The following is a 15,589-nucleotide window of genomic DNA, read 5'->3' on the forward strand; positions in this document are numbered from 1 at the left end:
GGGCTGTAGCCCCAAGGATTTTCTTAATGAGACTTCTCCAAAGCTCTGTAGGTAGCATCTATGGCAGATTCCTTGGTCTTTCATTTACCCACTGTCAAGGTATTTGGGTAGATTGTGGGGCAAGACACCTCTGGCCCTTGGCGGGGACCCCATTCTTTCTTGTGCCACCTCAGGGGAAAGAACATGAGTAAAGAAAAAAGTATATACAAGATTCCCTCTAGACCTCCCCCTCCCCCCACATCCCTCCCCAAAATAACCCAACCTTGATATACACTTTGAACAACAAGGGAACAGCTGGGTCGAGTTGAACAGTAAGTGCTTCTCTGTTATCTAAATTGATAGGAAAGAAGATTGAAAAGCTATGAATATAGTGCTTCCAGAGACAACTGTGGCCCCAGAGTATACAGGTCACAGAGGTCACGCTAGGGGTCCGCTACCTATAGCGGAAAAGGTCTCTGGACATGGAGGGCAACTTAGAAGGATCTACTGGCCTGGGTAAAAAGTGAGTGAATTTCTGGTGTCGTTTAGTCCTGTATCCCTCCCGGGGTGAGCCGTCTTTATTCAGGGCCACATAATACTGTCTCTCCGAGTCCGAGTGTTTGTACAAGGTGGAGGCATAGGTGTTGTACCAGTTTTCTTCAAACTGTTCCCGGAAAACACATTCACGTGTGAGTTTCTTCTGTGAGGGTAAGAAAATAAAGCAGAGCCCATTATATGACTATTTCTCCCATCCCAGCTTGCTGGTGGAGAAACTAAAATAGTAATAGCACATTGATATTAGAATATTTCAGTCCTATCTCCCGGTATTCCTGAGGCATCTTCTTTCCAAACAGCACAAAACAGCCCTGTCGGTATCACTTTCACCCTCTTTTGTGAGCCACGCAAAAATGTTTCCAGTGATATTTCTTCTGAAGGCAGGAGACTGAAAGAGATGGGCTCACCTGGCACTTTGAGCCTGAGAATTTCTGCTATGGCCTCCCAATGCCCCGCTGGCACCCCTGAGTTTTCTCCCTATTTAGGGCTAATGATGTTCAAATCCACTGAGATTGCAGCCAACTATGTCAACTGACAGGCAAAGGCCTCAGATCTATATAAAGCTCCATGGGAGGTGAGCTGTGATCTCTCCTAATGAAGGGTCTCAGGCCTGTCAGTTGGAAAGCTCAGAAAAGATCTCCTTGAAAAGTTCCTCCAAATCTGGCTACTTCAAGCTGGCAGCTCCTGGGTCTCTTGCCTCTGTCCCTTCTCACACTTGATCCAACCACCATACTACTTGCTGGGGTTTTGCCGATACTGAGTGCTGGGGACAGGCCTATCTCTTAGGTGTCAGGGAAGAATGTGCTCTGATTTCATGGGGTGCAGGCAGCCAGAAAGTATGCTCTGTGACTCAAAAGCCAAAGCCAGGAGTTGGGATCCTCTGAAAGGGTTAAGATCAGCAAAGTCACCATTCCCCAGCTCTGGGCTGGCTTCCAAAATAGTGAACATGCACTGCAGCCAACCCAGTTCTAGCTGGGGACTTTAGGGCTGTCACCAGACCCTGGAACCCTCACTCTTCATTTGTTTGTTTATTTGGTTTGGCTTTTGGGATTCAGCTGAAGCAATCTGGACATCAAGGACTGTGTCGTTAATCTCAGAATCCTCAATCTGAAGGCCAGCTTTACCATTGCCTATTTTTGTGCCAGCCAGTTGGCTACTCCTCTGGGTACCCATCACAAATAAGATGTGCTCCTTGGGAGAGTTAATGCCCCAAACCCTTACCATCTACTGACAAACCAGTACAGCTTCCTATTATTATCAGATGAGCTGGCCCTCTAATGGAGAAGGTGAAAGCAAATGTACTACAGAAAAGCTTCTGTTTTGATGGAGGCTGAATGAGTGAAAGTGTTATGTAGCAAGTTCCTGGGCAGTCAAGAACTGACTAGAAGACACTAATCCTTTAAAGTTGACAAAAGTGCTTTCAAGTGCTAGATGAATGTTTTGCCTTACATTGTCCAAACACTTTTGGTAACAGCTTCCGAGGACAAAAAACCTTAAACTTACCGACCCATAGAGTTCTCCTCGCTCGTTCATTCCTAAATACAGGCCAGAGTCCACTCCCCGGATGCTGATCAGCCCCACAGCCAGGCTGATAAACTCCAGAATTCCTAGAGCAAAAAAGTGAATGCCATTTCCATCACTGATATCAAGCTAAGAGGAAACTGTTCAGGTGACATGAGCTACTAGTCCTTTATGCCCAACTGGAGGCCAGCTCTGTGTGCCTTTGGTGAATTACCTGATGAAACCATCTTTTGCAGCAAGAATGGAACCTCAGAGAAGACACTGAGTCTCTCTGGGCCTCGGCATGTCCATATGTAAAAAGGGGGACATAATCTCTGCCTCTATTCAACACTCTTAGGCATATTATAAGGAAAAGACCATGAGAAGCGTTTGGCTACAGAAGCTCCATAATTACAAGGTACTATTGCTGTTAAATACCACCGTTTCAAGAACTGGGAGGGCAGCTTTCAAAATGAAAGAATGTGGCCAGGTTTCTGTATCTTCCCAAAGTCACTTCCCTCCTCCCCAGAGCACACAGCATTACCTTGCTGTCCTCTAGGCTGAACTTGTTTTGCAGCCTCTTAGCTCCCATGTCCTTAAAGCCACATGAGGCTGTCAACTGCCTGTAACTGACTCTAACAAAGGCCACACGGGCCACTCACAAAGTTTGTTCCTCCAGCCTATGGCAGGAAGCAAAACTTGGCCTGGTGAGAGCTTTCTCCTCAAAAGTACTCTTGGCCAGTGCAGCCTCAGGCTTACCTCTTGAGGATTTTAAATTTATCTATGGCAAAGAGTTGGCAGGTAGTATTAGACTTGATACTGATGTGAGATGTTGCAGCTTTAAGGGAAAAGGGAAGATACTCAGAAATGTCCCTCTAGCTGACAAAGTTAGAGGTGAGGATTTGAAAAACTTTTCATTTACCCAGGAGCAGTACGGGGGAAAAAAGAAATTGACTACTAAGAGGGAAAAAAGAACCAGAACTGAAATCCTGGTGATACTGAAGACTTCACAGTTTTGTTCTAAGATAGCACATCTATTATTTGGATACAGATGTAATGGTCAACTAGATTTCTCTTTGATTTTCTCTAACCATGTTTTTCAACATACAGACCAAAACGTGATACTATTGACTCACACAGGCATCCAAAGGTATGAAATGAGCTCATATCTGGCTGTCTTTCTCATCCAAAAATGTAATTCTTAAGGGTAATAATATTCCATGTAATCTACACAGGGAGTGGGACTGATTCCTTAAAGATCACTTTAAAAAATTAAGTGGGCAATTGTGAAATCAGGTTCAGAACTCCAGTGGGAAGTCTCCTGAAGAGCCCCAGTGACTTGGGCTGGTGGGTGGGCAATCAGGTATGGAAGCTTTTAGGGCACACTCGGACCTATTTGGAGAATGTAACGCTCTTCTGCTGCCATTGTATAGAACACTCAGAACGTGGCCTTTGTCCTCTAGCATTGACATCCTCCAAGCTTTAGTCTCAGTCTGGTTGTTACTAACTCTTGTAGTACAAAAAAAGAGTTTTGGGAAAGGATATTGACACAAGATGGTAAGAGGGGAAGGGAAAATACCTGGTGCCAAGTAGGGCTTAAGCAGATACTGATTTAGTGGACCAAAACCTTTAGTTACACTGCACAGGTTCTGATTTTGGTTCTGCCCTGTTTAACATTTTAATAAATGACTTATAAAAGGACATAGGGGGACTGTTTACCCTAGTTCCAGAAGACATACAGCTGAGAGGGCGACAATAAAAATCCAAAGAGATTTCAAGAGAATGGAAAAATGGGCTGACTCCAACAAAATAAGCTTTAATTAGAATAAATGTAAAGTCCTGCACTTTGGTCCCCAAACCAGTTACCCAAGATATTTTGTGTTTGGGGTTTTGTTGGGGGAGGGCAAGCCTCAAGTACAGTATGAGTCAATCATACTCCTTATTTCATGGCCTATTATCATAATTGGTCTGCGTAAAGGCTTTTTTATTTATCTATCTCTTTCTTTTTATTTCCATAAGCTTCTCCCCCTCTCCTCCCCCCTTCAGGCAACCACGTATATTTTCTTGAAAACATGGACTGTTCTTTTGTGTTTTCATGCATTTTTACTAAATGCAAGTCTGCTCAGCTTTGGAATGGGGAGACGTGGCTTAGCAAAACATGCACAACAATGGAGTACAGAATTTGATTGAACAAGGTAACCTCAGTATGGCTGATTCATGAGATTATTAAAAAGCTAATGTGAAGCTAGTCATGTAAAAATTAAAAATTGCTAAAAGCTAATGTAAAAAAATAGAAAAAAAGAAAAAACACTAATGTGATCTAAGGCTGTACTGATCAAGATCTAGTAACTGGCATAAAGGAGGGGATTGCCCCATTCTGCTCTGCCTCAGATCACAAGAGTGCTGTTTTTAGTTCTACTGTGTTTAAAGAGGGCTATGGAAACACAGGAGGGTGTTCAAAGGAGAGTGGCCAGTATGGCCAGGAAACGAGAAGCCAGGTCATGATTCAGTTCTGGGTGCTAAACTTTGAGGGGTACCAACCCGCTGAAGACTTCTGTTCTTTGCTTAGGCAGCTTACTTCTGAGCTTCTGAGTCTTAGTTCCCTCATTCTCTATCTCATGTCTCTGACCACCCTGAGCTCATTAAGTAGCAGAGGGTAGCTTGTGATCTCACCATCCAAAACCTGGTATGAGAACAAATCATGAAACCCAAGAGGTGTGGCCATTTGAGTCACCACCGTTTTTCTCCAGCTCTCTGTTAACCCTGATGCCAAAGGACAGATCATAGAGGAAGTCACTTGGGTTGTGTCCAGTAACAGGGGTCTCCAACAGCTGGAATCATCCCTGCCCAGCTGTCTTTGGGCATCATTTCCCTTTGCCAACTTTCCTATTAGCTGGATTCAAACTGTGGGAACCCAGTGGCACATGATGATGGAACAGATATTCCTAAACCTTCTCCTGAATTCCAGCCAGCATGAAGGGAGAGAGAAAACAAGCCATTTTTACATTTTCCCAACTACAGCTGGAGAGGGGTGTTAACAGCAAAACGTTGAAGCAAAGTATTAAGTAGACAAAGTTTGTCCTCAGTACTTTCACCCCCTTCAAAGCCCAGGACCTCCCTCTCCCCTGCCTCATTTGACCTGTCCACCTCAGGTTCTGGCCTGTGTTCGACAGTTTCCAGACTCTTCTCTTCTTACACCTTTTGCCCCATGGCTTCAGTGAAAACAGATCTGTTCTGGGTCCCACTGCTTCAGAACCCAGCTAGATGACTGGCCTGGTATGTCATTTAATCTGGCTCCATAACTCACCCGAATGCCCTCAGCCATCCTTTCAGCTTTTCAGGGCCAAGACAGTGCTGTTGTGGCACCTTGTCAAATAAGAACCATATCGCTCACAAACCAAAGCAGCTGCGCAAGCCTGTTCCATCCCACCTGGCGGGAGGCCTCTCCTCCAGTCTGGCTCCCAAGCTCCGCTCTGCCAGCCCACAGGTGCCCCTCAGGAATGTCAGGATCCCTGTGAACCTTATGTAAATGCCACCAGCCAGCCAGGCGGAGATTGAAATACTCCTGGCTACTGATTGCAGAATGGGGGGTGTGGGGGAGGGGTGTGGGGGAGGGGAGGGGAGGGGGAGCATAGGCTGTGCCAACAGGTTATTATTTGGAGTCGAGGCTGCTTTTGGGCTCAGCCTGACTCATTCTGAACACATGGATTCCAGGGTAATCCTTGGGGGCCCTGCTCTCCAATTACAACAAATAGCTATTTACTTTACATGGCCTTTGGAGACTACCTCCTCCCCCCAAGCAGAAATCTATAATATTTTATATCTTAAGTCTGGCCTACTTTACCCTGCTGGAATGTTGACTGCTAAAGCACTTATGGAATGTTAAAGTTTCGATTTATTGAATACCCTGGCTGATTAACTCAAATGTGGAGGGAGGAGAGAGTTAGCAAACTCAAAACGCCACCTCTTTCTCTGCCAAAAGCTAAACTGAGAAAGAGTAAATGTGTGCTTGCAAGTTGGCAGGGGACGTTACAAAGACACAGCTTTGACCAGTTATCATTTCCTTTACAGGAAATACACGGAACTGCCAGGAAGCCAGGGAAGGAGGAAAGGGAAAAGGTGATGCAGAGGTGGTCTCAGTCAGTATGTGTGTGTGTGCGCATGCACTTAAGGCAAAACCCAAAATGAAACAGTTAAGCAGCAGTGAAAACACCCCTTCCTCCCGCCAGTTTTATTTCCTTTGGTTTCTCCTTAAACTTAACACCCTTAGCAGACCTGGGAGATGAAAAGAAATCAAGATGTGTCCTTAGGGAGGTAATTAAAGACCACTTATCCCAAGAGCCTATTACTACTTTATGTTGACCTTGTAGGTTACTGGGCTTAGTTTAGGCACAGAATCAGACGAACACTTGTAGCTGCTGGGAGTCAAGCTCACAGTTTCTCCACCTCTGCTGCTCCCACCTCACATTTCTCCATCATTTCAGAATTTTTATTCTACATCTCAGGAATGAGCTACCCCAATATCTTTAGGCCATTTCTGGGAGTTTTGGGAGGCTCTGAGGCCAGGGTGGGAGTCCCATTCCTTCCGAAGAGGAACAAAAGGGGACTGCAAAGTCACTAGTGATGGAAGGGAAAGGAGCTAAGTTAACCCTCCCTCTCCCCTCACCCCACCCCACCTTGTCACCCTTTTGAGGACCTGCTGCAAGTTTATACAGACACCTGCACCCCTCCATTACCCCCACCCCACACACAACCTACTGTACTCCAGCTCTCCAAGTGCATTTTTCCAAGATGACATAGACCTCATTAGGGTTCCTGCTTGCTCCCAGCAAGGAAGACCAGCCCTGGCCCCAAGTTGTTTGCTAGACTTAGCCTTGCCCAGGAACAGGCCTCTGCCCCTCTCCCCATCCACCCCAGGCTTTTTATGGTGCACTGGGGTGCAGCTCTAGCAAGGCACGGGGAATAGGAGGATAGGGAGGTTTGGGGGAAGTGAGGGAGGATGGGAAAAAGAAGGGAAGAGTATCACGCCTGATGGTAGGCAAAGCCTCTCACTGGCTTAGATGGTGTCTTTGGCCCATAGGGTCCTTGGGAGGAAGCAGAGGGCATTGGGGCGGGGACCCAAAGAAGGGTAGCTGTCACAGCATCAAAATAACAGTTTAGTAGAGGATAGGAAATTGAAACTGAAAATGGCCAAATTATTGAGGAGTGAACACATTCGCTTAGAAACCCAATGATCTCTGTCCCAGGTCAAGGTTTATACTAATTGTGTTCTGTATGTGAGACAGGCAGCTGTGCCCTTTGAACAATCTGCAGAGTGGCAGGCAGAGAAAATCCTGGATGGAGGCTGGGTGTCTTCTGCCCTGGGCCCAGAATACACCTGTTTTGGGGCCTGGGAGTGGGCCTAGAACGGTTTCCTCACTGAGGCAAGGAGTCCAGAGGTAGCTCCGGCAAAAGCTTCCCCAGGGCTTGTGCCCTTACACAGTAGCCACCGGGAGGCTTTCCTAGTTTCTCTAATACCCAGATCCCGCCGTGCTGTCTGGGTTGTACCTCAACACGGGCAGAGCAACACAGAGGTAGGCAGGTGCCACGGCTGCCGCGTCCCCGCGGGTCAAAATCGACTCGGGCGCGGACCGTCCACACGCCGTATCCACGGCCCACGAAGGCTCCAGCTTCAGGTAATCTGCCGCGACAACCCAGCTGCCCTGGAGGCTCAGCCTCACGCTGTAGCCACGGTCCCCGACCTCCTCGGCGGATGCTCCTACCCCTCTCCCAGCTCCACCTGCAGCGTCCAGGTCCCAGAACAATCCTCTAGCTCCCGGGGGAGGGAGGGTGGAGTGGGGAAAGGAGAAGCCGCACCTCAAGGCGCCCCCGCCTCCTCCCGAGAGTGTCTGAGGGTGTCAGGCGCCCCGACGCCGCTGCGCGGCTCAAGTCCGCACCGTCGCGTCCCGCCTGCCCCGCGTCCCCGTCGGCCTCCCGCCTCGAAGGGCTCAGACGGCGCCGAGCCGAGGGGCGGGGGGGAGGCGGTCCGCGGGCCCCAAGCCGGAGCCTCGAGCCGTCGGCTCCCCAGTGCGCCGTCTGCTCGCCTCCCGTCCCTCCCGGCCGCGTCCTCACCGAAGCGGCTGTGGTCGTGGCGGGTGCCGTGCACCGTGCCGTTGGGGAAGATCTCCAGGTGGAAGCCGGTGCGGCAGTAGAGCTGGCGGCGTCGCAGGATCCCCTTCAAGTGGGCGAAGTCGGTGGGCGAGCCGCGCTGCAGCTTCCCTTCGATCTGGCCCAGGCGCTCGTTCAGGAAACCTGGGGAGTCAGCTAAAGGCACGTTCCCCAGAGACGAGGAGAAGCCGTGCAGATCCCAGTCCAAGGAAGAGAAGACCCCCCCCACCTCAGCCATGGCGGGGTGCGCGGGGCCGAGTCCGGGCCGTGGGGCGCGAACTGCCTCTCCCCGCCGCGGGCGCGGGCGACTCGGCGGCGCTCGCTTGCTAGCTCGCTCCGCGCTCTGCCGAGCTGCAGTCGACGTCTGTTCTTGTCCAAGGAACTTCTCAGCGGCGGGGAGCGTGGGGCAGCGCGCTCCTGACCTTGCGCTCAGTCAAAGTGCCGCTTCCCCTCCGCATCCATCTCCCCAGGCCTCTCATAGCTGGCTTCGTCGAGCTATCAGATGCAAACGGCACTTTATATACATACCCACTCCCCTTACATTGACATATTGGATATTTAAATACAAGCCACACCTCAATGGCATCCCCTCGGAGATTGGTGTGTGGGTTCTTTTTTTTTTTTTTTCCTCCTCGTATCCTTTTGGCTCTTTTTAGGAGAGGGGGGTGGAGTGGGAGAGAGCGAGCGAGCTTCACTCCCTCTTTTATTATGAAAAAATGGCAGGAAAAAGCTACACATTGCAGTGAGGCATAACTGCTTTTGGCAGGTTTTTCTGAAACTGCTGATGAAATAACGGAGCCCAGTGCGTGGAGGCTGTTGGCGTCCACTGCCACTCAGGCCTGTTGCGCTGGGGCAGCACCCACCTCCCACGCGGCCTGCGGCTGCTCGCCTTTAGAAAGTGGCGTGAGACCCGGGCTGGGGGGTTCACGCGTTCGTGAGCCTCTCTTGTTCCCCGGCCGGTCGGAGGCTGCAGAAGGGGCGCCTGGCCTGGGTCAGTGGCTCCCTGGTTTCTTTGTTCTGTTGCCCCCTAGTCCCACTCCCCACCTGTAGGTCGGCAGGGGGCTGAGGAAGTGAAGAATTCGGAAACGCATGCAGTTGCAAAGCGTGGGATTGGGGGTGTTGGTGGTTCCTGTAGGCACCCAGGCTGGGGGCCTTAAGGGGCCTTAAGGGGCCTGGGAGGAGCGGGAAGCCCCACGGAGGAAAGAAGGCATTTTTTTAAAAAGGGACGTTACAGCTTAGGAAAAGGAGGGGGGGAGTAAGAAATAGAAAGCGATCTTTTTGAAAAATGATCTCCTCTGGCTTTCTGGGCGCGCTTTTACTAGGCTCTCGAGAGCAAGCTTGATGAGACCATTGGAAGTCTGGTGGGGGGTTTTCCCCACCTCGTTTCTTGTTGGAAACAGGTGTTTCCTCGCTCTGTCCTGTGCCCTCCTCGGAGATAGTCTATCAGGAAGAGCGGCAGTTGGGGCGGGAACTGGAGGCAGCCAGGGCAACGGGCAGCGTTGAGAAGACCTGGGGAGCAGGTGCCCGGCCTGCCCCGCGCCCCGCGCCCTTAGCCGGCACCAGAACCCTGGGGCCTCTCTCGGGGCCTCGCGCTCAGCGTCTTGCTCGCCTGCCTATTAAACTACGTTGTCTGCAGTTTGCACCCCCATGGTGGCTCTGGCTACCTTCCCTGGCTCCGGCTCCATCAGGAGAAACTGAAAGAGCGAGCACCCCATCCCCGCCACTCCTTTGCAGCGCCTCCTGCTGGAGAACCCGTGTCTCGCGGCGAGTTGGAATTCAGTCTCCAGGAGAGGAGAAAACTGACTCAGCTCAATTCAGTTAGTACAATTTGAGGTCCTGATCCTCAGCTCACACGGGCACCCTGTGCTCAGTCTCCAGAACTGTAGCAATTCTTGGTTTGGAACATCGTGGCTTGGTTCTGGTGTGCCTCCCTAGCTCAGACAGAACCTCCAGAGCCAAGCACAAGGTCTGGCACGTGGTAGGTGCTCAGAAATCATCTTCTGGTGTGCACCCAGTAGTGGGGAACACAGATGCAAGTAAGCTTCCGACTCTACAGGACAGAAATGCAAAAGATGGCGTCTGTATTGGAGTATTTACGGATGAAATGGCAGGCTATTAACGATTTGCTTTAAAATAATCTAGAGTGAGAAAGCAGGAGGAATGGAGGTTTAGATGAGATAATAACATTGTTCATGTTACTAATTATTGAAGCTGGGTGATGGGTACATGGGTGTTCATTATATATGTCCTCTAATCTCTCTATAAACACACAAACGTGAAATTTCCATAATAAAAGCTTTAAAAAATGGGACTGGCATGAAACAACAAAGAAATCCTTCTTTCCTTCTTCATTCTTCCCTTCAAAGAGTTTGTGGATTTAGTGAGGAGGTGGGGAAGGTGGAGCAGAGGTTAAGCTAAGTGTATAAATGACTAGAATGCAGGCAGTTTAAGGTGCATAGTACTGTGTGGATTCAGAAAGCACAGAGAAGGTTGATCTGGGGGTTTAGAGCCGGGTTCTGGACCAAAGTGGCCTTTGTGATGGATGGGCCTTGAAGGGAAGATGGGGAAGATCTTGCAAATTCAGATGGGCCACTTCCAGGAAGGGGAAAATAGTAATGAAGCAAGTGGAAAAATTTTAATTGGTAAAGACTAATTCCTGGGGGTTTTGGTGAATGTCAAATGAAATAATGTTGGTGAAACTGCTTTGAGAAGTATGTGATGTGAAGGAGTTAGATGTCTCTATGATTATATAAATTACACATTGATAATGGTCAAAGCCCATTTCTTCAACAGTCACTTCAGGGAATTTCTACATTCTTTGTCCCCCAATATTCCCAAAGTCACCAATTGCAGTTGCATATCTGGAGTCCTACTTGTCCAAATGTTAGAGATATAAGCATCCCATTGCCCTTCTTGGGTTCTTTTTATTTTCATTTTTTTAAACATCTTTGTTGGAGTACAATTGGTTTACAATGGTGTGTCAGTTTCTGCTTTATAACAAAGTGAATCAGCTATACATATACATATATCCCCATATCTTCTCCCTCTTGCATCTCCCTCTTTTGAGATTAAGCTGACTGATAATTCTGTTTAAGTAATGTTTCCATGAAGTATCCCAATTGACAGAGCACTTTCATGAAAGTTATTTAATTTTCACAACCTTGTGGAGTAGGCGGTACCATTATCCCTATTTTAGAGGTGAAGTTAAGTGACTAGCACAGAATCATATAGCTAATAAGGAGCAGAGTTGTCATTTAATCTCAGCTCCACTGGGGGCAATTTACTCTCAATTTATGGGCCTTGGGATTATGCAAAGATTGGCATGTGAAGGACAGTGAGATTTCAGAATATTTTTGTTTATCGAATATCCTCAGCAGGACACAACCCCAGGGCAGCATTGTGCTGGATGCATGGGATGAGAGGAAAATGTACATAAAAAAAGAAGCGACCCTCTCTGGATTCGGGATGTCACTTGTAAAGTGAAGATAACTGTACCCCTTCACAGTGGTATTACGAAGATGAAATAAAATAACTGTCCCCGATGCAGGGGACACGGGTTCGGGCCCTGGTCCAGGAAGATCCCACATGCTGTGGAACGGCTGGGCCTGTGAGCCATGGCCGCTGAGCCTGCGCGTCCGGAGCCTGTGCTCTGCAATGGGAGAGGCCACAACAGTGAGAGGCCCGTGTACCGCAAAAAAAAAGAGAAAAAAACTGATGGAAAGTGCCCAGCATTCTGTCCAGCACACGGAAGATAACTCAACAAATCTGAGGTTCCGTCCTCCTTTCCCAATATCTCACAGGGCTAATGTGAAAAATTAAGCAACCTATGTGGAAAGGACATTGAAAAATAAAACTCCATTAAAAAAATGGGAGTTCTGACTCAGGCTGTAAGTGACCAGAGGCTGAGGGCAGCCTGCTTTTGATCTGTTCCTTGAGGAAGGAGATGGTGAAGCTAATACTGCTGATGCTCACCTCTCCCTCCCCCTGCCGCAACAGTACACCTCGGAGAGGGGAAAAGATGTCTGGAATTGTTGCTCTGCCCGGTTCTTCAGCTTATAAATGTTTTTTCCTTCCTAATACATCTTCCCTGATAACGGACAGCAGGAGCTGTATTGCTTGGCAAATCCAGCAGGAAGTGCAGTTAACTCCATCACTTGCTCCAGTTTATTTAGTACTTACTTTGGGTTAAGCATTGCCCTGGGCGCTTTACGTGCATTATCTCCCTAAGCCTTATAAAAACTCTAAGGAAGAGTTTTGTTTTGTTTTTTGTTTTTTGGCCACACCATGCGGCTTGTGGGACCTTAGTTCCCCAAGGAATTGAACCCGGGCCCTCGGCAGTGAAAGCGTGGAGTCCTAACCATTGGACCACCAGGGAATTCTCTAAGGCAGTGGTCCCCAATCTTTTGGGCACCAGGGACCAGTTTCGTGGAAGACAATTTTTCCACAGACCGGGCGGGGGTGGTGAGAGATGGTTTCGGGATGATTCAAGTGCATTACATTTATTGTGCACTTTATTTTTATTATTATTATTACACTGTAATATATACTGAAATAATTATACAACTCACCATAATGCAGAATCAGTGGGAGCCCTGAGCTTGTTTTCCTGCAACTAGATGGTCCCATCTGGGGGTGATGGGAGACAGTGACACCTGAGGTGTGTTGCTTATGTCCAGTCTGTTCCGTGATCTCGTTTTGGTTGCTGTCACTGCAGAAAACCCTGCTTCACAAAGATAGGATGCTGGAAATGGAAGCAGGCTTTTCACTGCTTTTGCGGCAATCTCGGGATATTCCGCCTTGACTTTAATCCAGAATGTATGGAGAATTGAAGTTGCCTCAAACATACTTTTAAGGCCACCGTCATTTGCGATCTCAAGCAGTTGATCCTCTTCTAGCATGGACAAAGTTGATTCACCCGGCTTATTCACAAATGGGTTGCGGACCCATTCCTTCCCAGTTTGGGGGTCTTTTGTTGTTGGGAAGTAATGCTCAAACTCTTTTGAAAGCTGAGATAGGTGATCATGCACCAGCTGGGAGAAAGAAGGCCCTGGCTCAGTCTCTTTCAAAATCTCTGCTCATGTTCGAAACATGTCAGAAATCCCAGTGTTCACTTGTTGCCCCCATAATTCCAGTTTGGCTTGGAATGCAGCCACTTTATCTGCCCACTTGAACACAGTTGTCATTCTCCCCTGAAGTGACAGATTGAGTTCGTTGAGCAGATTGAATATGTCACACGAGTAAGCAAATTTTGCGACCCATTCTGTGTAACTGAAATGTGCTGCCAGTGGTGACTGTTTTTTTAAAAGAAATCTCTGGAGCGGCTCTCATAACTCAAAAACTCTGGCCAGTGATCTACCTTTAGAAAGCCATCTCACTTCTGTGTAAAAGAGAACACGTGTGTGCTCTTATATGTCCATCTCCTCACAGAGCTGCGCAAACAGAGGTGAGTTAAGAGCATGTACTTTAATGTGGTTAATAATTTTAATCACATCCTGCAAAACGTTAAGTTCAGGTGACATTTTTCATCTAGCCAGCATTTCTCTATGGATGACACAGTGCGTAGACTCACATTCAGAAGAGACCTCTTTGACCCGAGTAGTGAAACCAGAAAGCCGTCCAGTCATGGCAGCTGCTCCGTCCGTGCGTATACTGACACAAAATGACAAATTCAGTTTTCCTGATATGTAATCATTCAAAGACTTGAATAGTTCTCCAGCTGTGGTGTCGGTTGGCAACAAAAGTGCACATAACATATCCGCATGCACATCCTCCTGAAAAATATATCACACAAACAAGCATTGTTGCCTTGTTGTCAACATCAGTAGACTAGTCAACCTGGATTGCGTACCACGGTGAGTCATTAATCCTCTCTAACAATTGTGCCTCAGTATCCTCTGCTATTTCATCAATTCGTCTAGTTATGGTGCTAGCCGAAAGAGGAACACGTGCCACCTTTTGAACTGTAGCCTCTTCTAAAAGTTCACGACAAAAGTCCTTAGCAGCAGGCAGGATCAACTCTTCACCAATAGTAAAGGACTTCCTAGCTTTAGCAATGTGGTTAGCCACTAAGAATGATGCTCTCAGAGCAGACACATTTGATGAAGTGGTGGCCTTCAATAATTGCTTCTGTTCTTCGTGTTTTTTCTTTGGAAAAACTCCAAAGGCTTGTCTTTTAATGCAGGGTTCTTGGTCTCACATTATACAAAGTGGGCTTGGAGAATGTGAATCACCTGTTGCAACGGACCCGTAATTTAAGTAGGACTCTTCGTATTTTCTTTTAAATGCAGCTTTCCTTTTGTTGGCAGTCTTAGAGTCTTCTGCTGTCTCATCATTTGGTCTTTCCCCCTTTTCAAAGAATCTCTTCAGCGACGTCTATTTTTTACTCATTTTGGCTAGGGTTAGCTTGTGGGCTTACCAAGACTGTGACTGAGACAAGCACGCAGTGCGGGAAAGAGGCGCGGACGGAAGTGGTAAATAAAATAATGGGCGGGCCACGCTCGGACTAAATTTCTTTTTTTAAACAGCTTTATTGGAGTATAATTGCTTTACAATGCTGTGTTAGTTTCTGCTCTATAACAAAGTAAATCAACTATACATATACATATATCCCCGTATCTCCTCCCTCTTGCGTCTCCCTCCTACCCTCCCTATCGCACCCCTCTAGGTGGTCACAAAGCACAGAGCTGATATCCCGGTGCTATGCAGCTGCTTCCCACTAGCTATCTATTTTACATTTGGTAGTGTATATATGTCCATGCCACTCTCTCACTTCGTCCCAGCTTACCCTTCCCCCTCCCCGGGTCCTCAAGTCCATTCTCTACATCTGTGTCTTTATTCCTCCTGCCCCTAGGTTTATTAGAACAATGTTTTTTTTTTAGATTCCATATATATGTGTTAGCATAGGGTATTTATTTTACTCTTTCTGACTTCACTCTGTATGACAGACTTTAGGTCCATCCACCTCACTACAAATAACTCAATTTCGTTTCTTTTTCTGGCTGAGTAATATTCCATTGTATATATGTGCCACATCTTCTTTATCCATTCATCTGTCGATGGACGCTTAGGTGGCTCCCATGTCCTGGCTATTGTAAATAGAGCTGCAATGAACATTGTGGTACATGACTCTTTTTGAATTATGGTTTTCTCAGGGTATATGCCCAATAGTGGGATTGCTGGGTCATATGGTCGTTCTATTTTTAGTTTTTTAAGGAACCTCCATATTGTTCTCCATAGTGACTGTATCAATTTACATTCCCACCAACAGTGCAAGAGGGTTCCTTTTCTCCACACGCTCTCCAGCATTTATTGTTTCTAGATTTTTTTTCAACATCTTTATTGGGGTATAATTGCTTTACAATGGTGTGTTAGTTTCTGCTTTATAACAAAGTGAATCAGTCATACATAA

The 15,589-nt window shown here is 47.5% G+C and overlaps 1 protein-coding gene across 1 annotated transcript; it reads right to left on the reverse strand.

Annotated features, from left to right (window-relative positions):
- Positions 1 to 279: 279 nt before the first annotated feature.
- Positions 280 to 8,419, reverse strand: FGF16 (fibroblast growth factor 16). Its single transcript, XM_060138140.1, has 3 exons — positions 8,146 to 8,419; positions 2,038 to 2,141; positions 280 to 679 (listed from the first exon to the last, which is right to left on the reverse strand). The coding sequence occupies exons 1-3, from the start codon at positions 8,417 to 8,419 to the stop codon at positions 434 to 436; spliced, it is 624 nt and encodes a 207-aa protein (XP_059994123.1). The 3' UTR covers positions 280 to 433.
- Positions 8,420 to 15,589: the final 7,170 nt, after the last annotated feature.

The sequence above is a fragment of the Lagenorhynchus albirostris genome, chromosome X, assembly GCF_949774975.1.
Source record: "Lagenorhynchus albirostris chromosome X, mLagAlb1.1, whole genome shotgun sequence".
NCBI classification, from domain to species: Eukaryota; Metazoa; Chordata; class Mammalia; order Artiodactyla; family Delphinidae; genus Lagenorhynchus; species Lagenorhynchus albirostris.